We start from the raw sequence: 27415 nt of genomic DNA, 5'->3' as shown, positions 1-27415 counted from the left end.
GCAAATTTAAGAGACTTAGCAAGGTTCTATAAAAAGCAAAAAAATTTCATCTCCTGTTGCACCTTTACTATGTTGTTGAAATTTAGAAGTGCTCTCAATGATGCTGATATTAACCATGATGAATAAATAGTCTTTTTTAAAAGTTCATACTTATAAGAAAAATGGGGAGCTAAAATGGCACTGGTGTAACAATAAAGAATGGATAGTGTTGATCAAAGAATTGTTGAGCACAAAGTTTGAAGAAAAAATTACAAATTTGCATTTGTATAGTGCCTTTCATATCAAGGGCATCCAAAACACATTATAACCAATTCAGCACTTGTTTCAAAATAAAACAATGTGGTAGCTTGCACACAGCAAGGCTCATAAACTGCAATGAAATAATAACCAGATAATCTGTATTTGTGAGATCAGTTGAAGGATAAATATGGTTGGGACACATCTGCGTCCTCATTTGAAATAATATTGTTTTATGTCCATCTGAGGATAGGTGGAGTCCCAGCTTAATGCTGAATCTGAAAGATAGCATTTCTGATAGTATAGCCCGCCTCAGTGTCAGACTAAGCTGTGCCCTCAAAATTCCAGAATGGAATGAAAACTCACAACCTCCTGGCTCAGACAGACATTGCTACTCACTCTGCTACAACTGACACCATGAATAGTAAATGTGTTTGGCAATCTCAATTGTATGGGGTGAGCCATCTGAAGCCATTACCTTAATACAGTAATGGACATGATGTCCTGAAGTTAGGTTATCTGAACTTTGCCCATTTATAATTAGAATGACACAAGAAAATAAGAGAGAAAAAATGCACTTAACCAATTACATCCACACCTTTGAACCAGCTACACGTGCTGTGTGTTTTTACTGTCTCTTAGCCAACTCGTTAAAATCCTGAGGGATGTGAATAACCACAGGTAAAACCTTCAAGCGAAACAAGTTCTGGCTGAATAACATGGGCTATGGCAAGACATCCACAAGAATTGTGTGAGAAGGTTGGCCAAGGCCTATTTCGACGTCAGGAGCAACTAATTGCACTTTCCAAAAGAGTTCTGAACATTGAGAAAAGATTCTTTCTTGGGAGTGGCAAGAGCCCTAGCACAAAAGAAAATTGCTACTGTTTTTGGAGGTTAGTCATCTCAGTTCTATACATCACTGCCAAAACACCTCAAAGTAGTTTCTTGGCCTAATTATTTTCAGCTACTTCATAAATCACTGTCCCTGCATCATAAGATCAGAATTGATGATTTCCTCTGATGATTGCACAATGTTCAGCAATGTTCACTACCCCATCGATATTGAAGCAGTCCATGTCAAAATCCAGCAAGATCATGACAACATCAAGTTTGGACTGATAAGTGACAAGTAACAGTTGCAACATACAATTATCAGGCAATGACTATCTCTAACAAGAGAGAATTTAACCATCACTTTTTGAAGTTCAATGGTATTATCATTGTTAAATCCCCACTATCAATATACTGGGGATTACCATTGAACAGAAATTGTGCCAGCCATATAAACTGTGTGGCTACAAGAGCAAGTTAGAGACCAGGAATTTCATGGCAAGTATCTCCCCCCTGTCTTGCCAAACTCTGTCTGTCATCTACAAAGCATAAATCAGAAGTGTGATTACATATTCTCCGCTGGCCTGGATAAGTGCAGCTCCAAAACAATGCAATATCATCCAGGACAAAGCAATCTGTCTGAATGGTATCCCTTCCATCAACTTTAATGTCCACTTCCTTGACCACTGAAGCTCAGTAGTAGCAGTGCGTATCATCTACAGGATGCATGACGGTAACTCAACAAAGCTCCTCTGTCAGCATTTGCTGTCTAGATGGAGAAAGGTAATAGATGAATGGGAAAATAACCAACTGCAGGTTCCCATCCAAGCCACACACCATCCTAATGTGGAACTGCATTGTGTTACTTTCACTAATACTGGCTCAAAATCTTGGAAGTCCCTGCAGCCCAAGAATTTCAATTATTCAAGAAGCATCTCACCACCACTTCCTTTGGGACAAATACAGATGGACAATGTATGCCTAGCCAATGTCACTCCATTCCATACCAATTTTATATAAGAAGAAGAACAGTAAGTTATGTCGAAGGAGGAGGAAGTTACAAAGGGCTATAGAAAGATTAGGTGAGTAGGCAGAATTGATAATTGCCAATAGAATTCAATTTAGAGCAGTCTGATGCCATTGGCTGGAAGATATAAGAAAGGGAAATCAGAATATTTTCTTAATGATAATGAAATCCTTAACCTATGAAGAAAAGTTGGCAAGGTTGAAATTAAACCAGTTGGAGTTTCGAAGAATTAAGGAGGATCTTATTCAAAATATAAGATCTTGAAAGGGCCCTTCTTCAGGAAGAATTTTGTTAAACTTGAGAGGGTGCAGTAAAGATTTACAAGGATGTTGCTGGGACTGGAGGGTGTGAGTTATAGGGAGAGGCTGAATAGGCTGGGACTTTTTTCCCTGGAGCGTCAGAGGCTGAGGGGTGACTATATAGAGGTTTATAAAATCATGAAGGGCATGGAAAGGGTACATAGCCAAGGTTTTTTTTTTCTTAGGTGGGGGATCCAAAACTAGAGGGCATAGGTCTAAGGTGAGGGGGGAAAGATTTAATTCGGACCTGAGGGGTAACTTTTTCACACTGAGGGCGGTGCGTGAATGGAACAAGCTGCCAGAAGAAGTGATGGAGATGGGTACAATAATAACATTTAAAAATCATCTAATGGGTATTTGAGTAGGAAGGGTATAGAGGGATATGGGCCAAATGGTCAGATTGGGCTGTCTGGTCAGCATGAATGAGTTGACAGAAGAGTCTGTTTCCATTCTGTAAGACTGTATGACTTGATAGGGTGAATACCTGGAAAATGCTTTCCCTTGTAGGGATATTGGAATTTGGGGACATAATTTATGAATAAGAGTCTCCCCTTCAAGCCAGAGATAAGGAATAATTGAATCCTGACAATGTGGAAAGAGGCCATTCAGCCCATTGAGTTCTTACCAACCCTCCAAAGAACATCCCAACCAGACCCATTCCCCTACCCTATCCCTGTAACCCTGCATTTCCCATGGCTCACCATCTAGCCTGCACATCCCTGGTCACTATGATCAATCCACCTAACCTGCACATCTTCGGTGTGTAGGAGGGAACTAGAGCAAACCCACGCAGACACAGGGAGAGTGTGCAAACTCCACATAGATAGTCACCCAAGGGTGGAATTGAAAACCAGCTCCCTGGCACTGTGAGGCAGCAGTGCTAACCACTGGGCTACCATGCCATCCCAAATGAGATTTCTTTTCTTCTCAGATGGTCTGGAATTCTCTTACCCAAAAAGTAGTGGTAGTCAGGCTATTGAATTTATTCAAAGTTTGTGAGAAGATTTGTAGCTCGGGTGCTCATTGCTGTGGTTCTGTTCGCCGAGCTGGAAGTTTTTGTTGCAAACGTTTCGTCCCCTGTCTAGGTGACATCCTCAGTGCTTGGGAGCCTCCTGTGAAGTGCTTCTGTGGTGTTTCCTCCGGCATTTATAGTGGCCTGACAGGCCACTATAAATGCCGGAGGAAACACCACAGAAGTGCTTCACAGGAGGCTCCCAAGCACTGAGGATGTCACCTAGACAGGGGACGAAACGTTTGCAACAAAAACTTCCAGTTCGGCGAACAGAACCACAGCAGTATTGAATTTATTCTACACAGAGATAGATACATTTTTGATAGATTATAAAGTCAAGGCTTGTGGAAAGATAGTTAGAACAGTGGTGGTAAGACCACAATTAGATCTGACATTGTCATCATAAATGGTTCAGCAGGCGTGACAAGAGTTGAACGGCTGACTGCTGCTCTTAAGACATATGTTCCCATGGGAGAGAATATAAACTGTAGAGGAGCAAAGGGATTTGGGTGTTCAGGTAAACAATAATTAAAAGTTAGTGCACCGGTACAAAAGTAATCAAAAATCCTAATGGAATATTGACCCTGGTCTCGAGTGGGTTGGACTTCAAAATAAATGTTATGTTCCAGTTGTACTGAACCTTGATGTACTGACATTTTCAAAACTGTAATAGGTAGACTTTTGTTACAAAATTACATTAATGGATACACAAATGCAAAGAACAGAATTAGTACAAATGGACATAGCCAACTGTGAGAAAAAGTGGTGTGTTAGAGCAGATAAATATGTGTGCACAAAGAAAAGTAGTACATACTGAAAGTGAATAAATAATGAAAGGGAAAGAGATTTACAAGTGCAGATAGATAGATCTCTCGCTGTGATGTTGAAAAGTCAGTAGATTTCTGGGTTTTTAGTATTTGAATGTAAAAGCAAGAAATTGTACTCTTGATTGGTTATGATGTTGCATACAGTTTTGGACATCTCATAAGGATTTTAGAGCTATGGAAAGATTGAAATTACATGTTTGTTAGAACTATTCCATAAATGAGAAGTTATATTTTTACAAAAAGCTTGAAAACTTGGTCTGTAATCATAGGAAGTTAAAGAGAAGGGGAGTAATTTTTTTCAAAATTGGAGCATGTTTTGAGTATAAACTGTTAATGGTTACTTTGCCTGATTGGCAAATCAGTGACAATAAGGCACATCCTCATGATCATTCCTTAAAGAATGGCAGTGGCATTTTACCACAGGATCTTCTTTTCACAGAGTTGTTGGAGCATGGGATAGTTTAACAAATGAAACTTTCATTGTGGAGTCTGTAATATCATTTCAAACAGAATAGGTTGAGTTTGCAAATTAAAAAAAATATTTTTATGGAATGTGAACATCACCAGCAAGACCAGTGTTTAGCGTACACCCTCAATTGCCCTTGAAAATGTGGTGATGAGGCAGGCTGCTTTGTTCTGAATAGTATTGAATTTCCTGAGCCATATTCATCCAGGCAATTGGAGAATAATTAATTATAGTCCTTGACTTTTGCCTTGTAGATGGTGGACAGACTTTAAGAAGTGAGGAGATGAATTACTTTTCACAGAATTCTCAACTTCTGATCTGCTCTTATAGCCAAATTATGCCTCAATTATTTCTCTTCATGGTAAAGCCTAGGATGCTGATGATATGGAATTCAGTATTAGAAAGGAGATGGTCATTTACTTGTGTGGTATGACTTATCTAACATGGTGTGAAGGAATGCCTGAGAAATAATGGAACGAGGAATAGCTGATGGATACATTCATTAATTACTAATGGCTAACTGAAATAAAGCTCTTACAAAAAAGTGTGGATTTGAATTCTGTTTAAATATGTTGTCTTTTGGAGTGGAACATTGTAACAGATGATTGTTGAGTCAAAACATAAAGTTTGAAGATATAATTAGGCATTCCTGTTTTCAGAATCAACCTTATGATCAGTGGAAGAATGAATTTACAATGGATCTATTCTTTACCTGAGAGGAAGCAAGGTTTAGCCTTGGAAGTTTTGTTACCAAAAAAGATAAGAAACAAACCTTTTTTTTTCAAAATTGGAGCTTGATCATTCACCACTGATGAAGGTGTGGACAGATTGTTAATTTTAAAAAATTATCAAAAGGATGATCTATTGACTGCTTATAAGGCATGGTCATATTTTGATAAATTTAAAAGAGTGAGGATAGTGTTGTGGAAGAGTACATAGTGAAATTCAACAGGTTGTATGAATGACTGCAGAAATTTCATTTGGAACATCCCCAATCTGTGCTGCATTTAAGTTGTTGGACTATGCCAAAGTATCAAATAGAAACAGACTTCTAGTTTTGATGAGAATTAACTTTCTGGATAAACACATCCTGCTAGAATAAATGTCTGAAACACCTTTTTTAAAAAAAAAATCCATAGGGTAGCATTCCATTTCAGCAGTATTCATAGCAAAAAAAGGGCAATTGGTGATTTGACAGAAAACGGAGACATAGTGTTAACAGATTGGTTATACTGGTTGCAGGTGAAAAGAGATCTGTAACTACTAGAAATAAGGACAGAAATATTCGTGATAATTTTGAGAAGTGAAAAGAATTTTGGATTTACAATAAACGAATAAAGCCAGAAATGCTCAAGGTGCAATAAAATGACATTTCAGGTGTGATTCAAAGTCCACCACATCATAAACTGTCCCAAATGCTACAAAAAAACTATTTGAAACTATAGTGTCTAGTGAAATGCTTTTGTCATTAAGTTGATCTCTGAGAAAGAAAGCACAGATGAAATTGAATATGGAAAATAGCGAAGCTGTTGTATTTTGAAGATCTGTGAATTTGCAATTTACAAAATTGGGACACTATTACCTTCATAGAATCATAATCATAGAGATGTACAGAGTGGAAACAAACAAACAACTCATCCATGCCGACCAGATATCCTAAATTAATCTAGTCCCATTTGCCAGCACTTGGTCCAAATCCGTGTAAACTCTTCCTGTTCATTTACCCATCCAGATGCCTTTAAAATGTTGTAATTGTACCAGCCTCCACCACTTCCTCTGGCAGCTCATTCCATACCTGCACCGCTCTTTGCGTGAAAAAGTTGCCCCTTAGGTCTCTTTTAAATCTTTCCCCTCTCATCTTAAACCTATGCCCTCTAGTTTTGTACTCCCCAACTCAAGTTTCATAAAATCATTTGTATAGCAGGGAGACTTGTACACAATACTTCAAAAGTAGCCTAACCTCCTTTAATGAAACATTACCTCTCCATTAAAGAAATTAACTAAGTGCTATTGACATCGCGCGGGGTGTGGGGGGAGGGTTGAAAAGTCAATAATGTTAAAATTACGTAGACAATTTGATTATTTGTCTTCTAAAAGTTTAAAACTTTCAGCAAAAGATGCAGGAATAAGATATGGAAGTACAATGAGCTCATAGAAAAGTGCTAGATGTGAGATTGGTTAGAAACATTGAAGGTCACCATCATAGTTTGCCCTGAGCAAGAGATTTCAATGAAGTAGTGGTGATGGATTTAAAATGATAGAATAAAGAAAAAAGTTATTAGATTTTGTAGATTTGACAACCAGATTTTGTCAGTCAACAGTAATTTGTAGGAAAAAGAGTAAAATAATGGTGACTAAGCTAATAGAAATGTAGATAGGAAGTAGACATGGATACCAACAAAATTCCTTGCTGATAATGGGGGGACATTTTCCCTTAGTGAATTCAGGGATATGTATGTAAATATGAACATAATAATTATGAATACAGCAACAGAAAGTCATTTTTAGCAAAGGGGCTTGTGAAAAGAACCATGCAGTAATAGACAAAACGCTTCATAAAATTTTGGTTAATCAGTCAAACTAAATTATTGTCTGCTTTAACATGTTCAGTAAATCCGAATAATTTTCACAGCTGTTGGGAGGACATAGCCCATATCAGTTAGTTTCTGGTAGGAATCCAACAGTAATAAGTGACCAGCCCCAGCTTTGGAAGAGGCTATAATTTTTCTGTCCTTTATTTGAGAAAGTTTTAATACATTGCATGCTGACAGAAATGTTTTCATTAAAGCTGAAGTCTCAGAAAGAATTTGGCAATCGTTAAGACATAAAGTAAGGTCATTTTTTCTAGGAGATATGCTTTATTATAAAAGAGAGTGTTTAATGAACAGAGAGGACCAGGGAAGGTTATTGGTAAAGATGGACATAATTATTGTACGGTATAGGAATTAGACTGTCCGGGTATATTCTTCAAGATTGCTTTGTTTGGAATACAAATTTGCAGATCTTGAAGTGGCTAAAGAAAATACTGAGGAATGAGGTGCTTCTTAGTCTCAAATGCTGCACAGCTGTGAGGATCAAACTAGCACAGTTGAGAGTTTGCCTCATGATTGACAGATCAGTTCTGATGCTCAATTTGATACCATTAGTTCCAAAGGATAACTGCCAAAAATGGATGCCAAAGTCCATTTACTAGAAGGAGTTGGTCAATGGAAAAATGTGATTATTTTATCTAGAGGAGGAAAGGCCACTGGAAAATATAAAAGCTGGATAAATGAACAGATGATTAAGAGATTAAGCTAATTAAGCCCATGGATCAGAAGTACACAAGAAGTAGATGACAAGAAGTACAAGGATGGAAGGCAAGAAAATGCAGCATAATCTCAAATAGCGGGTCCAGGAGTGAACACGTCCTGAGAAGGAGATCACAAATCATTGAAGAAATCCTATTAATAGGAGGGAGAGGGCAAAGAGTAGCATTCCAAAACAAGATAGATGGCAAGATAGAGGATGTAGTTTAAAAAGGACAAGAAATATAGTACAAACTAGATTTACCACCATGAGCAGAAGGCTACATAATCAGGAAGTCTCAATGACCATGAATGTCCAAAGATGTGCAGGTTAGATGTCTAATAAAGTATGTCTAACAACAAGAACCACAAAGAACTGTATTATTTAAATGGATAAATAGATTAAAACGGCAGAAAGCTGCAAAGCAAAAGGACTTGGGCATACTTGTGCATAAAATTCAGAAAGCTAGCACACAAGTGCAGCAATTATTCAGGAAGGTGAATGGAATGTTTGGCCCTTATTTCAAGTAGATTGGAGTTTAAGAGTAGGGAAGTTTTGCTGCAACTATACAAGGTGCTGGTGAGACCACATCTGGAGTATAGTAGCAGTTTTGGTCTCTTTATTTAAGAAAATATATTATTTTATTGGAGGCAATTCAGAGAAAGTTCATGGGGATGATCCTTAGTATGGAAAGATTGTCTTATGAGCAAAGATTAAACAGACTGGAACTCTACATATTGGAATTTAGAAAAATGCCAGGTGATCTCATAGACACCTAAACAATTCTTAAGGGACTTGAAAAGATAAATGCTGAAAGGATGTTTCCCCTCATAGGAGAGTCTATGGCCAGAGGACATCATCACAGAATAAAGGGACACCAATTTAAGACTGAGAAGAGGAGGAGTTTCTTCTCTTGAGGGTTCAGAGTCTTTGGAACTCCTTGCCACAGAGAGCTGTGGGGGCAGAGTTCATGTTATACTTAAGGCTGAGGTAGATAAATTCTTGCTCAGTTGGGGAATCCAGGGTTCTGTGGAAAATTTAGGAAAGTGGATATGAAGAATGTCGGATCTACTATTATTCTACTGAATGGCAGAGCAGGCTCAAGGGGGCTAAACAGTCTACTCCAGTTACTATTTTTTATAGTCTACTGGTCTAAAACTGGAAAGAGTTTTGGGCATACTCTATCAACCAGCCCTATCACACAGGTGAATATGCAATGAAAAGGTGTTTACTGATGAAAACTATAAGACTAAAGCAAGGTTAGTAGCATGAGGTTTTGAAGGCAAATCAGTGGAATTATATATCAGGATAGATTCACTGATGGCATGAAAAGTAATTTTGAGATTTTCTATTGGCTATGTAAGTAATAATTGCTCAAGAGTGTAGATCAATTGATATTAAAGCTGCGTTTCTACAGTGAGATCACTCAGAGGGAAATGTTTCTTTGACCTCCAAAAGAAGCACCAAATGCAGTGGGGACACTCTGGATGTTAAATAAATGTGTATATGGCCTAAATGACATCTCTAGAGCTTGATACTTCTCAGTAAGGTCTGCCATTTTAAAACTAGTTTGTCTTCAATTAAAAGACTGTGCTGTGTTTTTATTGGCATCAGAGGGGAAGCTTTCAAGCATCTTTATGATATATTTGGATGATTTTGTCCTGGAGTGGGAGCAGCAAATTTGAAAACATTCTCATAAACCAGCTTAAAGCAGCATTCAAATTTGGAAGTCAGACTTTTCAGGTTTTTAGGTACATGGGAATGAAAATCAGATAATTTGCATCAGCATCCTTAACTGAAAGATGTTAGCCCCATTGCTATCATTCAAACTGGACCTCACAAAAAGATGCTGCAGTTTCCAAAACTGGAATGGAGAAATCGTAAAGTCTGATTGGACAACTGAATAAACTGGACAGCCAAACCATGCCTAATGCCATCTTTGAAATATTAGAATTCAGTACAACTATGAAAAATTGCAAGGTGGAAGATATTACTTATATAAACAAAACATTGAAAAAAACTAAAATAAAGCATTGTGTATTGTGTATTGAAATTTCCATTACTGGGAGATGCCAGAAGCATGAAACTTATTTTTAGTGACGATTCTTATGCAAATCTCTGTGATGTATTCTTAAATATGAGAGGGTTTATAAATTTTGTTGTGGGACAAGGAGGTAAAAGTTGTTCTTTAGCTTGGGAAGCTAATAAGATGAGAAAAATAGTAAAAAAATACCTTAGTGATGGAACTCTTACTCTTGGTGAAGTGGAAGATAGGGCATTTTTCTTGTAGAAAATATTGAAACAAATTCTAAAAAGGGATTCAGGAGCAATACTCATTGCATGTTATATTGATAATAAGTTCACTATAGGATAATGCACATCCAATGAAATGTGACAATGAGAAAAGATGGAGGATCAATATTGCAGTGTTAAAACAGATGTCAGCGATTGGAGAGATCACCAAACTTATGTGGAAGGATAACAGCAGTCAGCTATTTGATTGTTTTACAAAGAAAGCATTATGTTCTAAGAAACTGTTGGGCATGCTGGAAAAAGGATGCTTGGAACTTAAATATACAAGGAAAAGAAATGTGAATACTATCTCTTGTCATTTTATATATTTTGTTTCTTTATTATCATAAATTGATTTATCTAAAAAAAAGGAATCTGTTATTAGTGAGTTTTGAGAAGATTTGTAGCTCAGATTGAGGTTCTGGATGTAGTGAGCAAACCTACATCCAGGAATCTGTTATCGTCTAATATAATCTGAAGAATGCCGGAAATCTAATGGAATGAGGCAATAAGTGATGAATCTATTAAGTAAGAGTTAATTGTCTTTGAATTGATTGCATAAATATGGGGAGCTCGTACATGAAAGTCTAGACTTGAATCCTATTTAAGTATAGTTATCTTTTGCACTATAACATTAATAGTAATGAGGAATATAAAAGAAGAGGAGGAAGTAAACTTTGTGGAGATTGTTTTACTCAAGGATTTATCACAAATACAAGGCATCAATTGGGCTCTTACTCAATTGCCACATGTCTGATTCCATGCTTCCTACACTGTGAGTGTAGGTTACTTATGTTGCAATAAATTTCATTTGTTACTCTTTTGGCATCTATCATCTAAATACTTTTAAATGTTAACTGTTTACTTTATATTCTTGTAGATGTAATGGTAGGGTAACAAATACAATTTCTTTTTAGATTAGAAATCCAATTAGAAACTTGGAAATGATAAAATGCATGAACTTTTTTGGTCAAATGATACTTAAATTGAAACACTTGTCTGTCGAACAAAATAGTTGTGGTTAACAGCCTCTTAAACATTCCTTTCTGTATAATAGAGATAACATATAAATATCTAATGCTTAAACATTAACATTAGGTTGAAGGTGCATGAGAGATCAATGCAAGATCTGTGGTTTAAAATTAAATGACCAGATGCTTGTTGTAATTCATCGCAGGATTGTCTAGCTTTTATGGTTTGGAAATGCTCCTGCTCTACTGACAAGTGGATGTAAGTTCTTTGTAAAACACACACACACAAACATGTTAAAAGATGCATTGCCTTGTCACATCACTCTGGTATTTAGAGTCACAGAGGTATACAGCACGGAAACAGACCCTTCAGTCCAACTTGTCCATGCCGACCAGATATCTTAACCTAATCTAGTCCCATCTGCCAGCACTTGGCCCATATCCCTCTAAATCCTTCCTTTTCATATACCTATCCAGATGCCTTTTAAATGTTGCAATTGTACCACCCTCCACCACTTCCTCTGGCAGCTCATTCCATACACGCACCACCCTCTGCATGGAAAAGTTGCCACTTAAGTCCCTTTGAAATCTTTCCCCTCTCACCCTAAATCTGTGTCCTCTAGTTCTGGACTACCCCACCCCTTGCTGTGTGGTTCTTCCAATTTCCAAGATCTGAAAAATGATTTGTAGTCAATATTATTGGTAAGACTAAATTCAAAGAAAATTAGAAATGATCAAATAATGTTTTGACATTTTATGAGTTAAACAATGCTGCAATTAAAAATAACCTAATGTCCAAAATATTACGTAGCTAAGTGGCGTTCCTTCTTGTTATCTTTTCAATCAGTGTTCTGGATACCCTCAACGTTCCCGGAAAATGATAGGATCAAGACTGATACATCATAATATATGAACAATTATATATGAATTGTAGGGATTATATTGTTCCCATGATATATTTATCTATTTACTTACTGTCTAATAAATTGTAGAATACCAAAAAAAGGTCAATGGTAATTTATCAGATAATTGATTTTCTATACATATAACTTGCTTTTCTTCCATTATGTGTTTTTTCTTTGATTAGTTTGAGGTAATTTTTTTTCTTTTTGTTGAAACTTCTGAATGATTTATTAGAACAAATTTTATACCTTTAATCAGGGGTGGGAGGCCAATTTGGAAGTGTTCAGGTTCACCAGCTTCCAGCTCTGCCTTTTAAAAATGCAGCATAAAGCATTTGTTGGCTAATTAGCAGCAGCCTGTTAAATAGCCAGCCAACAATGTATGAGCAGGCTGAGCAGCATGCCTACTCATGGCTATGAGACAGGATGTCTAGCAAGAAAGGGAACAGGCTGAAACCAGATAAATGAGTGAAAACCATTTATTTAAAGGTGCACCAATGCAGATTGATGGCAACTATACTAGAAGCATTTGTTTGAAGGCATACATTTTTGTCAAGAAAACCTGACATCATTACAACTTAAGTTTCACAAATTAAAAAGCAACCCTGAGTGTCAAACCATGTGATGTTACTGGAATTGAACATAGTAATACTTGAGGAATATGTACAAACCTTCCGTGACTCTAAAAGAAGCATGCCATCTGGGACTTTCTGAGGTGGAATTGTGAGAATAGATACGGTGGAGGTGGAGGAATTGACAATAAGAGATGGCATTTTTACAGGAGGTAGGGTGGGAGGAGGTGTAGTCTAGGTAGCTGTAGGAGTCGGTGGGCTTGTAGTATATATCTATGGTTAGTCGGTTACCAGAGACAGTGATGGAGAGGTTCAAGAAGGGGAGGGATGTTGCTGAGATGGTCCAGGTGAATTTGAGGTTGGGGTGGAAGGTGTTAGTAAAGTTGATGAGCTGTTCAACCTCCTTGTGGGAGCATGATGTGCAGAGGAATAGGTGGGAGATGGTGTCGGTGTAATTGTGGAAGATGGACTGTTACACATATCCGACAAACAGGTAGGCATAGCTAGGTCCCATGTGGGTGCCCATGGCTATCCCTTTGGCTTGGAGGAAGTGGGAGGATTGGAAGGAGAAATTGTTGAGGGTGAGGACCAGTTCAGCGAGGCGGATGAGGATGACGGTCGAAGGGTACTGGTTGGGTTGGCATGAGAGGAAGAAATGACTAATTCCACCTCAGAAAGTCCCAGATGGCCTCCTTCTTCCACGATTCCATCTTCCCTTCCCACATAGTTGACGATGCCCTCCGGTACATTTCCTCCACTTCACACACCACTGCCCTTGAACCCACCCCTCTTCTCACAACAAGGACAGAACCCCGCTGGTCCTCACCTTCCACCCCACCAACCTCCGCATACAACACATGATCTTCCGCCACTTCTGCCACCTCTAAACGAATCCCACCACCAGAGATATTTTTCCCTTCCCAACCTTCTCAGCATTCTGGAAAGACCATTCCCTCTGCTGTTCCCTTGTCAGGTCCACACCTCCCAAGAAGCCCAATCCTGACACCCTTCCCTGCCACCGCAGAAAGTGCAAAACCTGCGCCTACACCACTCCTCTCAGCTTCGTTCAAGGCCCAAAGGGATCCTTCCACATCCATCAGAAATTCACCTGCACCTCTATCAATGCCGTTTACTGCATCCGTTGAACACAGTGCGGTCTCCTCTACATCGGGGAGACAGGAGGCCTTCTTGTGGATCGTTTCAGAGAACATCTCTGGGACACCTGCACGCACAAACCCCACCGCCCCTTGGCTGAACACTTCAACTACTCCTCCCACTCCATCAAGGATATGCAGGCCCTGGGCCAAACCATTATCACCCGATGCCTGGAGGAGGAATGCCTCATATTCCACTTTGGAATCCTGCAATCACATAGGATAAATGTGTATTTCAACAGCTCATCTCCCCTTCCCCCACATTATCCCAGTCCCAAGCCTCAAACTTGGCACCACCCTCTGTCTATCACTCCCCCCTCTGACCTATCACCTTCTCCCTCACCTTCATCCACCTATTGCTTCCCCAGCTACCTCCCCCAACACCACCACCCCTCCCATTTATCTCTCAGCCCGACCCACAAGTCTCATTCCTGATGAAGGGCTTATGCCCAAAATATTGATTCTCATGCTCCTCGGATGCTGCCTGATTGATTGTGCTTTTCCAGCACCACACTCTCGATTCTGATCTCCAGCACCTGCAGTCCTCACTTTCTCCTGGAAAATGCAATGAATTTACTTGAATCGTGGGCCAGTGCAAATCAGTAGTGTCAGCAGGGAGTCTTGTCAATTTTGTAATGTATTATGAAGTGACTGCTGATGATGCCAAAGTTGTATTTGGTGCTGAACTGGCAAATAAATAGCATATTTCTAAAACTCCTGATTGCCAGTGGGCCTGAGTTTAGCATGCTGTGAGGCACTGTGGGTGTTGGTGGGCAGCAGCTCTGTGTTTGTCAAACATGCTTCTTAGTCAGTGCTCTAGTGAAATTTTCTTTTGGTGTTATTTTGCTGGATTTATGTGTGCAGAGGGAGGAGGGGCAGTGATCCTGGCTTCTAACCACAAAAATTAAATATGTATTACTTTGTCTGTACTTATTTACATAGCAATGAATGCTAAGAATAATTAAGTGTATATTTTAAATCGAATGCCATGGAAATCAGGGTGAAAATAACAGAAGGAATGCTAAAAATAACAATGGCACTAACTGAAGATACTGAGAAGTCGTAAGGGTCCAGAATTTGCGATCAAAATAACAGTAAAGCTATTGATATTTGTTGTTATTTATGGGTATGAAAGCAGATCTTCAGCTAAATGAGAAAATCCTGTCCAAATTGTGCTTCTCCACTTGTAACGTTGCAAATTTAGCAGATTACCCTTCATCTCCCTGCATTTTTAAAGAACGTAGTGTATTTACCTTTTAATTCTTTTATTTAAGAATTGGAATAATAGAAAGAGCCTGAATTGGTGGGGTCAAGCTCCCACAGGACCAGGAATTTATAGTTTTTGTTTTCTCAGTAGCAACAGCTGCTGGGGCCTTGAAGCTGGGTTTGGAAGCAGCAATGCATCTATCCCTGCTACTTTCTCTGTGAGTTTTCTTTTGATGTTTTTTCCTCCTGTACTGGAGAATTACTGGTGAGACAATCTATTTTACTGAATTTGCCTTTGTCAAGGGTGTGTTTATGGGATGTTACTATATCAAGACAGTTATGGCTTAGTAGTTAAATAGTCTATTATTCTGTTAAGTTTTCCAAAAGAGTAGTTATTGCAATTTCTTCTTTCTTTTGCTGTATTTTAAATATAGTGTATGAATAAAGTGTATTTTGCTTAACGTCGAGTAGTTTGACCAATCAAATTGCATCTGGAATGCAACACCTTATACCTACCTTCAAAATAAGAAAACGTTAAGGTTTAGACTACCTTCAGAATATATTTTGAGAGGGTTTGATCTGGTCCATAACGCTATTTAAATGCCTGTCTTTGCATTGAATTTGCATTCTTTTATTTGCTGTCCTTCTCAGTTTTTCTGGGTTTTTTTTCTAATCATTAAATCACCTTGTTGGAGCCCTGTTCATGCAGGTCCCAAATGCTCTTTTTCCCTCATTGCTTTTTATTAGTCCACACTGTCAGCAACTTTGTAAGCAACCTTTGTTTTAATAAAGGGTACAAAAATAAGTTCAACCAATAGCAGATGTTTTAGCAGCCTCACTGCAGCAAATTCTGCCCAAATATTCTTCTTTGGGAAGAGAAGGTTGGAAAATTGGTAATGTCTTAAATCTTTTAAAGAAGTAGGTTATAGTTACAGTCTTGCGAAATATACGTTTGTTAAGGCCTATACATTAATCTCCCTGTTACATCAATGTGTAAAAGGAGGACAACTTCCCTTTGTATAGGGATGGGTCAAAAACTGTGCTTTTCAAAGTGTAGCATATCTGTGGAGTAGAACATAATTTTAATCTGTTGATGTCCGAAGTCACGTTTACCAAGGATTGGGTTGAACCAAAGCTGCAAGTTGTCTGCTTCCTACACAAAGTCTTCTGGTCCAGGTTTGAAAGTGAAGCACTGGAGATTGTAGGAATTGGAAATGAAAAGAGAAATTGCTGGAAACATTCAACATCATCCGAAGAGAGAGAAACAGTATTAATGTTTCAGATCAATAATCTTTCCCAAAGCCTCAATGTGGCAGTCCTACCAAATAGTGTCTTTAATGTATAAATTACAAATGATAATTTAATCATTTATTGTGAAGAGAATTTAACAACAAGTAGGGAGGGTGATGCTTCAATTTTACAGGGCATTGTGAGGTCACATCTGGAATATCGTGTACAATACTGGTTACCTTAAATAAGAAAGCAGATAAATGCATTGGAGTCATTTATAGAGACGTTTTGTCAGACTAATACCTTGAATGGCAAATTGTCTTATGAGGAAAGGTTGGACAAATCAGGTTTGTGTCTCCTGGAGTTTAAGATATAAGATCCTGAGGGGTCTTGACAGGATAGATGTGGAGAGGATGTTTCTTCTTATGGGAGGATCTAGAAATAGGGATCAATGTTTGAAAATAAGGAGTCACCCATCTCATGGGATTCCTGCAGTGTGGAAACAGGCCATTCAGTCCATCAAGTCCACACCAACCCTTTGAAGGACATCCCAGTAAGACCCACCCCATCTCTGCATTTCCCATGGCTAATCAACCGAGCCTGCATAGCTTTGGAATGTGGGAGGAACTTTACGCAGACATGGGTAGAATGTGTAAACTCCATGCACCCAGTCACCCCAGGGTGGAATCAAACCCAAGTCCCTGATGCTGTGAGGCAGCAGTGCTAACTACTGAGCCATTGTGCCACATTGTTTAAAACAGATGAGAGTTATGAGTCTTTGGAAATTTCTACCTATAAAACGGTGTAATCAGAGTCTTTTTTTAGTATTTTTATAGCAGTGTTAGACAGATTCTTGATAAACAAAGGGGTGAATGGTAATCTGGGTAGTGTGGAATGTAGGTTTTAAGTTACAATCAGATCAGCCATGAGTGGTGAAGTATTCAATGGTGGAGCAGGCTCAAGGAGCTGGATAACCTACTCCTGCTCCCTCTTTGTATGTTTTTATCTCAAGGTACTCTGCAGAACATTTATAAAGCAAAGTATGACATCCAAGTACACAAGAAGATGAAATATCTCCATAGAGGCTCGTGTCCTGTCACCAAGTCACCCTTTATTTACACATGGAAAATCCTTGACAGGGATCCAGCTCCATCAGAATCAGCTCTGACATTCCTGTTCTTATTTATCAGCTGGGGCTCCTTGTTTGGATTGGATTAACATCCCCAGTCAGAGTACTCATATTCCATGGCTGACCTCATTCTAATCGTTACATCCATCCCCCTCTGATTCTGAGGCCGGATCCTTTTTTGTAACTCATCCTGAGGCATTTTAGCACCAGATCAGGTGCCTCCAACTCTGCCTCTGATACGGGCAGCATGTAACTCACAGTAACTTGCCTTTTCTGCCTGGAGTGTCTCGGGAGAAATTCATTCTCTTCTTCAAAAGTAAAGGCTTTGAGGCAGCGACTTCCGCCGTGTTCATCTTAGATTCCGAGGTATCTTTCAGACTTGACAGAGAGGGAGAACCCACAGGCTCCGGAATAGTCAGAAAGACTGTCGAGGAGCTGGGCATCTTTTGCTTCGGCACCATTTGTGAGTTTCCAGCTTTCATATGGTCCATATCCTTGTTCCGGACTGTCGCATCTACTCGAACTTCATATGTCACTGGGCCTGACCTTGTGTCGACCATGCCTCTTACCCATTCAGGGCCAGTCCACCAGTTTCTACACCAAACTTCATATCTTGCAGTAAAGTGTCTTTCTCACTTAGCGGTGCCTTATGTCTGGCATTGGCATGCCTGACACTATTTCAGAAGACATTCGGGCTGATACCAAAGTTCGGTCAAAGAGGAAGGTTTCATGAACTGGCTTAAGGGAGAGAAGCTAGGTAGAGAGGAGGAGAGATTTAGGTGGGGCATTCCAGAATGGAGGGTTGAAACATCTGAAGACACAGTTACCAAAATGGACCAATGAAAATCAGAGATACTCAAAATTCCACAGTTATCCCTCAGAGTTGTGGGACTGTAAGAAATTAGAGATAGGAAAGGCAAGGTACGTGAAGTGTTTTGAAAGCAAGTATGAGAATTTTAAAATGATGGGTTGTTTAGTGAGAGTCAAGCTAGATGATCAGCACTTTGGGTAGAAATTAAACTGTCCAAAGGAGGCAGGTTTGTGTGTAGTGGGATAGATAAGAGCTCTGAATATCATTAAAAAAACTTTGAACCTGGCATGATATCATCCCTTTCTGGATTTAACTCAGGCAGGCTTGCAAGCTGAGCAGGATATGTTCTTGGGGTTGTCAGGCAAAAAATAAAGTCTTCAAACCAGTAGTTATCTCAGGATTTAACCAGCATTCAGGCTTTAACAGCCAGCAGACCAATATACTGAGCTGTGTGGAACTTAACAGGTGAGAGCACTATAGGGAGCTCTTCTTCAATAAAAGTGATGGACTAGAAAGTCTTCAGATAGTCAGACAGTGAAAGTGATTGATGTAGCCTTTCCTGCATGAGAAACAGCTGCTCCCCACCACTTCTTCTCACTGCTTGTCAGCTTTTTGAAAGTAAATTCACCTATCTCAACCTTTACTTATATCAATCCTCACTTCTCTGCTGTAGCTTTCACCATATCATAGGAGCTTATGATGTGAAGGATAACCAGCAAGCACAATGTTAATGGCAGTGCCAGCCATAGCCTCATCCAATGCTGGTCTACAGGACTCAGGTTTGGACACAGGCAGTGAGGACTCACCTTTGAGTAGATCAGATATCTCAATTCATGTGAGCACCAATGTCTCAGGAGGCTCATACTGTTATAGCAAATCATTGCTGACGTTGCAGCCTCCAGTAACAAGACCACTTTCTCAGTGCAGTCCGATGTCTGCATAGTACCATTGGCTGTTACTATAGGTTATCCATCTCTCTGATGGTTTTGCCTTCCTCCACTGCAAGGAGAAAATGCAGAGAGCTATTATTAAGAGAAATGGATTACATTGGGGGAATGGAAATACAACTTTTGTGGAAGCTGACTGTGGGATGGCACAAAGATAAAAATGAGTTAGAGCATCAGCGTTAAGATAGAGACAGAAGAATGAGACAGAGACAGTGGAATGAGCAGAACTGCTGAGAAGCTTTGTGCAGGAAATTGTTGGAAATGTCTGTCTTTGGCAGAATTGTCGCATTTTAGAATGTTGGAATGTTAGCCTAATTACCCTTCCTGTCCTCCTGCGGTCCTTCAATCTCTTGGGCTGCTGCCTCCAGATTCGAGGGACCACTCCTGCTGTTCATTTCCTTGGCACTTCTGTCCATTTGGTTTGAAAGGCTGTGCATTAAGTCTGGGGAGTTTACCTTATTTTTCAGTTGAGAACTTTGCAAGCTTCTGGATTTAACATCAAGTTGAACAGTTTTTTAGATCAGAGCCTCAATCACTTTTATTTCTTGCTTATGGAAAAAGCTGTTGGTTTTGATTTTAATATTTTCCTCTATTGCTTCTTTATTGAGCCGATCACCATCTCCTTTTTGCCTTCTATCATCATTCCTTCTAATCTCCCTTGCCTTCAATCTTTCCTTTAAGTCTTCCCAATACATACCACTCCTCACCCTTTCTCCTCCCGATCCCTTCCCTCTCTGCTTGCTTAAAATTGTCACACCTCTAACCACCCATGGTCATTCAGTTGATTAATCCGGTTCCATTCATATCTATCGCATCATAGCCAGTCTGCAGTGTCTTCTCGTTTTGCTCTATTACATCATTAACTCTCTTGTACATTAAATATTTATCCTTAGCCCCTTTTTATTTCCATTGTCATGGTTTACCTCAATGACATGACCTGAAAACTCAACATTAGGATCTGCAAGTACCCCATGATACCTAGCTCAATTTTACAACCACCTGTCTTCATGCCTCTACCTCATTTAACTTGTCAAACTGTTTCTCTAACATACTTAATATATTTGGTGCCAATGCAAAATTATGAATCTCATGAAAAGTATTTCACAACTTGCAATGCATGGACACTGATCAGTCAGAATTATTCAGTTAGAATTAATCCTGTGACTAACACTATTCAACCAAATTTACTATTTCTTGTTCTCCTAAGTTATCTACTTAATTCAATTTTTGCACTCTAAATTGTTTACTTCTGCCCATCTCAAGTCAATCAACCCTGCCAGACTTACCAAAGTTTTACAGAGTTAAATCTTTTCGTACAATCCGATTAATGATCTTAACCATCTTTGGTATTTCTGTAAAATGGGAATGCTTGTCAGTCTTAATATTTAACATTTATTAGTTTCAAAATTCTGAGCAATTAAAGATGTTAGAACAGAGAAAACTCAGGTTTGTATTGAGTTAGTTTATCTAATTGAGGATGGCAAGAGGGAGCTGACAATTGCTTTTTGTACCCAGCATTGACTAATATCGAGTCAGATGTACAGCACAGAAACAGACCCTTTGGTCCAACTCGTCCATGCCGACCAGATAGCCCAACCCAATCTAGTCCCATTTGCCAGCATTTGGCCCATATCCCTCAATACCCATCCTATTCATATACCCATCTAGATGCCTTTTAAATGCTATAATTGTACCAGCCACCAACACTTCCTCTGGCAGATTATTCCATACACGCACCACCCTCTGCGTGGAAAAGTTGCCACTTAAATCCCTTTCAAATCTTTCCCCTCTCACCCTAAATCAGTGCTTAGTTCTGGACTCCCCCACCCCAGGCAAAATACTTTGTCTATTTATTCTATCCATGCCCCTCATAATTTTATAAACTTCCATAAGGTCAGCCCTCAGACTCCAGTGCTCCAGCCTATTCAGCCTCTCCCTGTAGCTCAAATCCTCCAACCCTGGCAACATCCTTGTAAATCTTTTCTGAACCCTTTCAAGTTTCACAACATCATTCTGATAGGAAGACGAGAATTGCACGCAATATAAATGGCTTAACCAATGTCCTGTACAGCCGCAACATGACCTCCTAACTTCTATACTCAATGCTCTGACCAATAAAGGAAAGCATACCAAACACCTTCTTCATTATCCTATCTACCTGCGATTCCACTTTCAAGGAGTTATGAACCTGCACTCCAAGGTCTCTTTGTTCAGCAACACTCCCTAAGACCTTACCATTAAGTGTATAAGTCCTGCTCTGATTTGCTTTTCCAAAATGCAGCACCTCACATTTATTTAAATTAAACTTCATCCGCCACTCCTCAGCCATTGGCCCATCTGATCAAGATCCCGTAAACATAAGGCAAGAACATTAGACAAGATTTAACTTTGCTGCACATTTCCTCTCATGTTGCCCTGATTGTTTATGTAATTTGGCACTGCCCCTTAAGCCTCAGCCTTCTCCCTTGGATTAGTTCATTAAATATCAACTGTTTCTTTTGCATTATATATAGGTTTAACAACAAATTGCAAATGACATCACAAGATTTATATTTGTATGGATTCATAGGAAAATAATCAAACTATTTTTAAGTGCTTGCAAATGAATGTTTATTGTCAGTTGGTCACTTGTAAAGTATGTTGACTGTGAAAATATAAATGTTTATAACAATAATGGTAGTCTTTTGATATATAGCATCCTTGTCTCAGCATCAGAAGCTCGAAGTTCAAGACCCACTCCAGGATGTGAGGGCAAAGAAGGTACATTTGCAATGCAGAAAAGCATTTTGAATATTGACTTATAAATCCTTCCAAAATATGCTCACGAAAGGTGGTAAGATTGGGAGAGATACTTGCTCAGCTATGTGTTTGAAACAAATTGGAGCCTTTATCAAAACGATCCATAGCTCCAGTTTACAATATGCATGTAAACCATAAGCCAATTATATGGAAAAATGCTAGATCCATTATTAAGAAAGATATAACTGGACAGTTAGAAAAGCTTAACATAATCAAACAGAATTAATATGGTTTTGTGACATGGAAGTTATGCTTGACAAATTTGCTAGAATTCTTTAGGATGTAACAAGCAGAGTTGAAAAGGGGGAACCGTCAGTGTGGACTATTTGCATTTCCAAAAGGCATTCAATTAGATGTCACGCAAAAGGTTATCACATAAGATAGAAGCTCATTGTATTCGGGAAAATATGTTAGCATGGATTGAGGATTGATTAAAACAGTTGTGATTAATAAATATTTTTCAGGTTGGAAAGACTGACACAAGGATGTGGGGCTGAATTATTTGCTACCTATATTAGTGATTTGGACAAGGGACAGAGTGTAATGTATCTAAATTTGCAGATGGTATGAAAATAGATGGAAGGACATGTAATAATTCGACCATAAGAAATCTGCAAAGGGTTATGGACAGGTTAGTTAAATGGGCAAAAACTTGGCAAGTGAAGTTTCATGTTGAAAATGTAAGGTCATACACCTTTGCAGGAAGAATAAAAAAGACAGACTATTATTTAAATGGTGAAACACTTCAAAAACGCAGCACAATGAAACACAAAAGGTTAGCATTAAGAAGGCAAGTAGAATTTTGCTTTTTGTTGCTAAGGGTTGGAATTCAAAAATGCAGAAGTCTTGTTACAAATGTACAGGGTGTTTGTGACCTGAAGTATTGTGTAGTTTTGGTTATCATTTTTAACGAAGAATGTACTAGAACTTGAGGCAGTTCAAAAACAATTCACTAGGCTGACTGTTGGGATGAAAGACTTGACTTATCAAGAACAACTCAATAGGTTAGGCTTTATTCATTACAGCTGAGAAGAATAAGGCATGATTGTATTGAAACATGAAAGATTCAGAAGAGAGTTGGCAGATTAAATGTTAAGAAGCTGTTTCCACTAGTGGACGAATTTCAACCAGGGAACATAGTCACAGAATAAAGGGTTACTCATTGAACAGAGAGGCAAAGGAACTTCTTCTCCTAGAGGGTAGTGAATGCCTGGAATTCTCTATTCCAGAAAGTTGTGGTGGATAAATCATTGAAAGTACTTAAAGAGGAAGTTGATAGAATTTTTGAAGTATTGGAGAGCTGAAGGTAATGCTGGCATGAAGGAGTTGTTGAGGCCTGGGACAGATGGTACATGATTTTGTTGAATGGCAGATGCTTCAAGGGCCGAATGGCCTATTCATGCTCCTATTTCTTATGTTATTTATGTTCTCACTGCAACTTGGTCTCTTTGGAGTGCCAGTTGCCTTAGCTAGCCAGATAGTGGAACAGGTTGGTGCATTCTGGCTTTGTGATTTAGGACCTGTCTCCTTGCCTGACTCATGTTGGAAATTTTGAAGAACAGTCATACTGAACTCGAAACATTAACTCTCTTTCTTTCCACAGATGCTGCTGGACCTGCTGAACTTCTCCAGCATTGTGTGTTTTCTTTAGACTTCCAGCATCCACAGCATTTTGTTTTTATTACCAATGTGAAAGTTGTGGCACTGACTGTTGGACCTCCCTTTGAACAGAGACTCAAGTCTAAGAACACAAATTCATAGTTCGGTATGAAATAAATGAAAAGCTAACAGAGACAATACTGCTATAAAATTTGAAGGATATAAAAATCTGTGATAATAATTACGTTAGTTTTTTAATTTAAAAATGCATCCATATTCTCTGGCTACAAGTTAGGAAACCTGGTTATGATTTGTTGGGTATTGACTGTCCAAATGTCATACACAAGACCAGTATGGCTTCGAATTCATTAATGCCACTTTAAATCATTTCACGTCCTGAATGATTTCTCCATTTCCAAAGGAGAATCATAACAGCACTCAAAGTAGTAACTCTTTCCAGCTCAGATACTACCAGACCTGCTAAGTGCCTCCACGTTTTAATGAGTTCATTTCAGATTTCCAGCAGCTGTGACATTACGACGAGACCCTTCATCACTGACACGTTAATTTCAACCAGTGCAAGAACTGAACTCACGGTCTTGGCGTCCAACTATGCCCGCGAGCCAGCCGTCCAGCCGACTGAGCTAAACCCCAACCAAGAGCACGGCCACCTACACTGCAGCGAAACTCGCGGCTGAATGCAAACCACCTGAGAACAGGCTGCGCTGCGCGAACGCGCTGCTGATGTCACGGCGCCGCGACCGGGCATGCGCGCGCATGGACGCCCTGCCTGCCGGAGCGCGCGGCCGCCGGCGTTGGTTGGTGTTCGGGGACAGAGAGAGAGAGCGAGGGATGGGGATGGGGATAGAGCAGCAGGCGGGGGGAGGGGACTGGGATGTCGGAGCGCTCGTGAGGAGCCGGCGCTCGCGGCTTTCGCTGCTTCCCTGAATGGATCAAGTTGCAGCTCGGGGCTTGTTGTGCGAAGGCGTTTTCCGGGGGTGGGGAGGGGGGTCTGTTGGTGCCGGGCTCGGGGTGTTGGTGCTTAGAGGAGGAGGAGGAGGAGGAGGGGGCGGCGGTGCCCGGCCCGGGGTAGTGGGGGGTGGGAGAGAGCTGCGTCAGTCGGGGCTGCGCTCTTGCAGCGAGGCATCGTCTCTCGGCTCCCATCCCCGGTGTGTTGTCCGTTCAGTTTTCGGCCGTTTATTTATTTATTTATTTTCAGTCTCCGCGCATTATTGAAATGGATCCTCAGGAGGATGTGAGTGGGAAGCCGGGGCTGACGGGGATAACCGCCGCCGCCGCCGCAATGAGTGACAGGACCGGAGCGGTGGGGGGAGACGCCGCTGCCCCGGCCGCCTTCACCGCCGGCGATGTGGTGTCTGCGGTCGGCGCTGGCGCCGGGAATGACCCCGAGTGCGGCGGGTGGCAGCAGCAGCAGCAGGAGGTGGAGGAGGAGGAGGATGCAGCTCTGGACTCCGCCGCCGTCGCCGCTGCAGTGCTGATGGTGAGGAGGAGAGTGGCCCCCGGACTGAATCCGCTCGCCCAGGATTACCCGCGACTCGCTCAGCGGTTTGTCCGCCGGATTGTGCCGCTGTCGGCGGACAGGCCGGGCCGCCTGGTGCTGCCGCCGCCGCCGCCGCAGAGCGGGGCGGAAGCCGAGCCGCAGAGCATGGCGCTGAGAGCGCTGCGAGTGGAAGCGGCCGCCGAAGGCTCCAGCACCGAGAGCCAAGCCGGCAAGAAAGGCAGCGCCACCGAGAGTGTCAGCGCCGACGAGGAGAAGGAAAGCAAAGCGGGCGACAGCGCATCCAAAGAGCCGCCGGATAACTCCAAAGACCTCTCCAAGTCCCAGAGTGAGGAGAACGAGGAGGAAGCCGAGATGAAAGCGGTCGCCACTTCACCCGACGGCAGGTTTCTGAAGTTTGATATTGAACTGGGAAGAGGCTCTTTCAAAACCGTCTACAAGGGTCTGGATACAGAGACATGGCTGGAGGTTGCCTGGTGTGAGCTTCAGGTAAGGTAGTATTTTAACTGATTGCCTATGCGCTTGTGAAATAGGTTACAATCCTCACTGTTCGTGCTGTCTCATTGTAGCAACATTTCATTCGGTTAGGAATCAAAATGTTGTTGCTTGAAACTTCATGGTCACTGATTTGGTACATTACAGTGCACCTGAAAACTGCTGTGTAATCAAGACCAGTCATGGTCTAAGTCATCGTTGAATATGTGAGCAAGAATTAAGCGGACATGTTATACTGGTAGCCAGTGTTATCGTTTTATCTAATCTGTTAATCTAACCAATGTCACAAATGTACCTATTGTTTTAGATCTTATCTGATATAAATGTACATCGTTAACGGTGTCTAAATGTAAGAGGGATAAACTGGTTGGCGACAATGTGTAAGATTGAGATCAGGCTGATCGTTTTATTTGACGCAAGCAGCTCAGCGTAACACTTGTCAACTGGGAACCTGCCCATTACCTGAGTTATGACATGCTTACGTTTTTACTTTTACCTGGCCTTATGAGACTGACTTCATGTTTTTTTTTAATTCCCTCAAACTTTGTTTTTAACTGGAATTGAAGAACTCTGGGAGCTAGCCGATAATGGTGATTAATGTAATTGAAGTTTCTGCATTGCTCCGCTGAAGGGCAATTTTAAAAAATGTGCTTTGCTCTGAAACGCCCTTTATATCACCGCTGTCAAATCATGTTTTACAATTTATCTAGCGTGTCTGAATTAATATTCTATCGTTACATTTTAAATTTAGTTTTTGATTAGACGCAATACTACTAGTTTTTTTTCATAATTTGGCTTTACGCCTTTTAAAGAAAGCGATTTGCGCTGTGAGCTGTTCGCACCCCTCAGAACGGGTAATGTAACTGGTTTTGTAAAACTGACCCACTTCGTTACTTTAAGCTTGGAGAAAAATGACGTTAAAATTTATGGCGGTTGAAATTTTCTTTGCACGAAACAGTGTGGTGAAAGCTTGAGGTTTCTTCCAATCTTCACTATAGTGGCCGAATTCTGAACGTATTTCAGCGCTGTGGCCATAATTAGCTGGTACGCGATGCTTTCTGGAGCATCTGTTTACACCTGATTCAGTCCAGATTCTGATCAGCCATCACGTAAAATACTCTTCAGTTTCTTATGATTGCTGTATAATTTTAGCTAAATGAAATTCTATTTGAACCTTCCAAAAGTGTGTGTAATAGATGTGACATTGTTTCAAGTAAATGTGTAGAAATTAACATTTCTCAGGAGTTATGGCATTTACTTTCCGAACCAAACAACTTTTGCCCGGTGTCTAGTGATTATTATTTGAAAGCATGCTCTCTTTGCCATGAATCAACGGTAGAATTTAGAGAGCAGTTAGTTTTTGTCTTGACAACAAAATATGGCTTGGTACATCATCTTGATGTGCAGCTATAAAATGAAATGTGTCACTTAGATTCCATAAATTTAGTTAATATTAAAAATTAGGGTATATAGCATGAGTCAAGAAAGGGATTCCATTGATGTAAAGACCAAAATATTAATGTACAGATTCATCTGTTCATTTTTATTCCCAAATGTTGCATGGAGGAATACAGGGTTCCATATATTTCTGTTTCTAGTCTGTTTATTTGTGGTGGGTCTGTTAGTGTTGTTTGGGTCTGTTATTTTCTTGCAGGTGCTCTGTTTTAATTTTGAAGATGAAATTTGTTTATATTTTTGTGTTTGATAGTTACTGTGACCAATCAAAGCACAGGCATTCAGTATTTTTGAGAAACCTAATTGTGCAACTGTGGGGTTTTTTATTGCTTGTCTAAGTGTTCTTG

General features: G+C 40.1%; 1 protein-coding gene across 4 annotated transcripts in view; it reads left to right on the top strand.

Moving 5' to 3' along the window:
- Nucleotides 1–23868: 23868 nt before the first annotated feature.
- wnk2 (WNK lysine deficient protein kinase 2) overlaps nt 23869–27415 on the top strand; it is a 173402-nt gene continuing 169855 nt past the window's right edge. For 3 of the 4 annotated variants that reach the window (XM_043708025.1, XM_043708024.1, XM_043708023.1), the window contains exons 1-2: nt 23869–24417; nt 24819–25607. In XM_043708025.1, coding sequence (XP_043563960.1) covers nt 24367–24417; nt 24819–25607 — 840 coding nt within the window. In that variant the 5' untranslated portion in view covers nt 23869–24366. The remainder of the gene's footprint in view (nt 24418–24818; nt 25608–27415) is intronic. The other variant, XM_043708026.1, reaches the window with a different exon arrangement.

This window comes from Chiloscyllium plagiosum, chromosome 18, assembly GCF_004010195.1.
Source record: "Chiloscyllium plagiosum isolate BGI_BamShark_2017 chromosome 18, ASM401019v2, whole genome shotgun sequence".
Classification (NCBI taxonomy): Eukaryota; Metazoa; Chordata; class Chondrichthyes; order Orectolobiformes; family Hemiscylliidae; genus Chiloscyllium; species Chiloscyllium plagiosum.
This window is presented reverse-complemented; position numbering and strand designations above follow the sequence as displayed.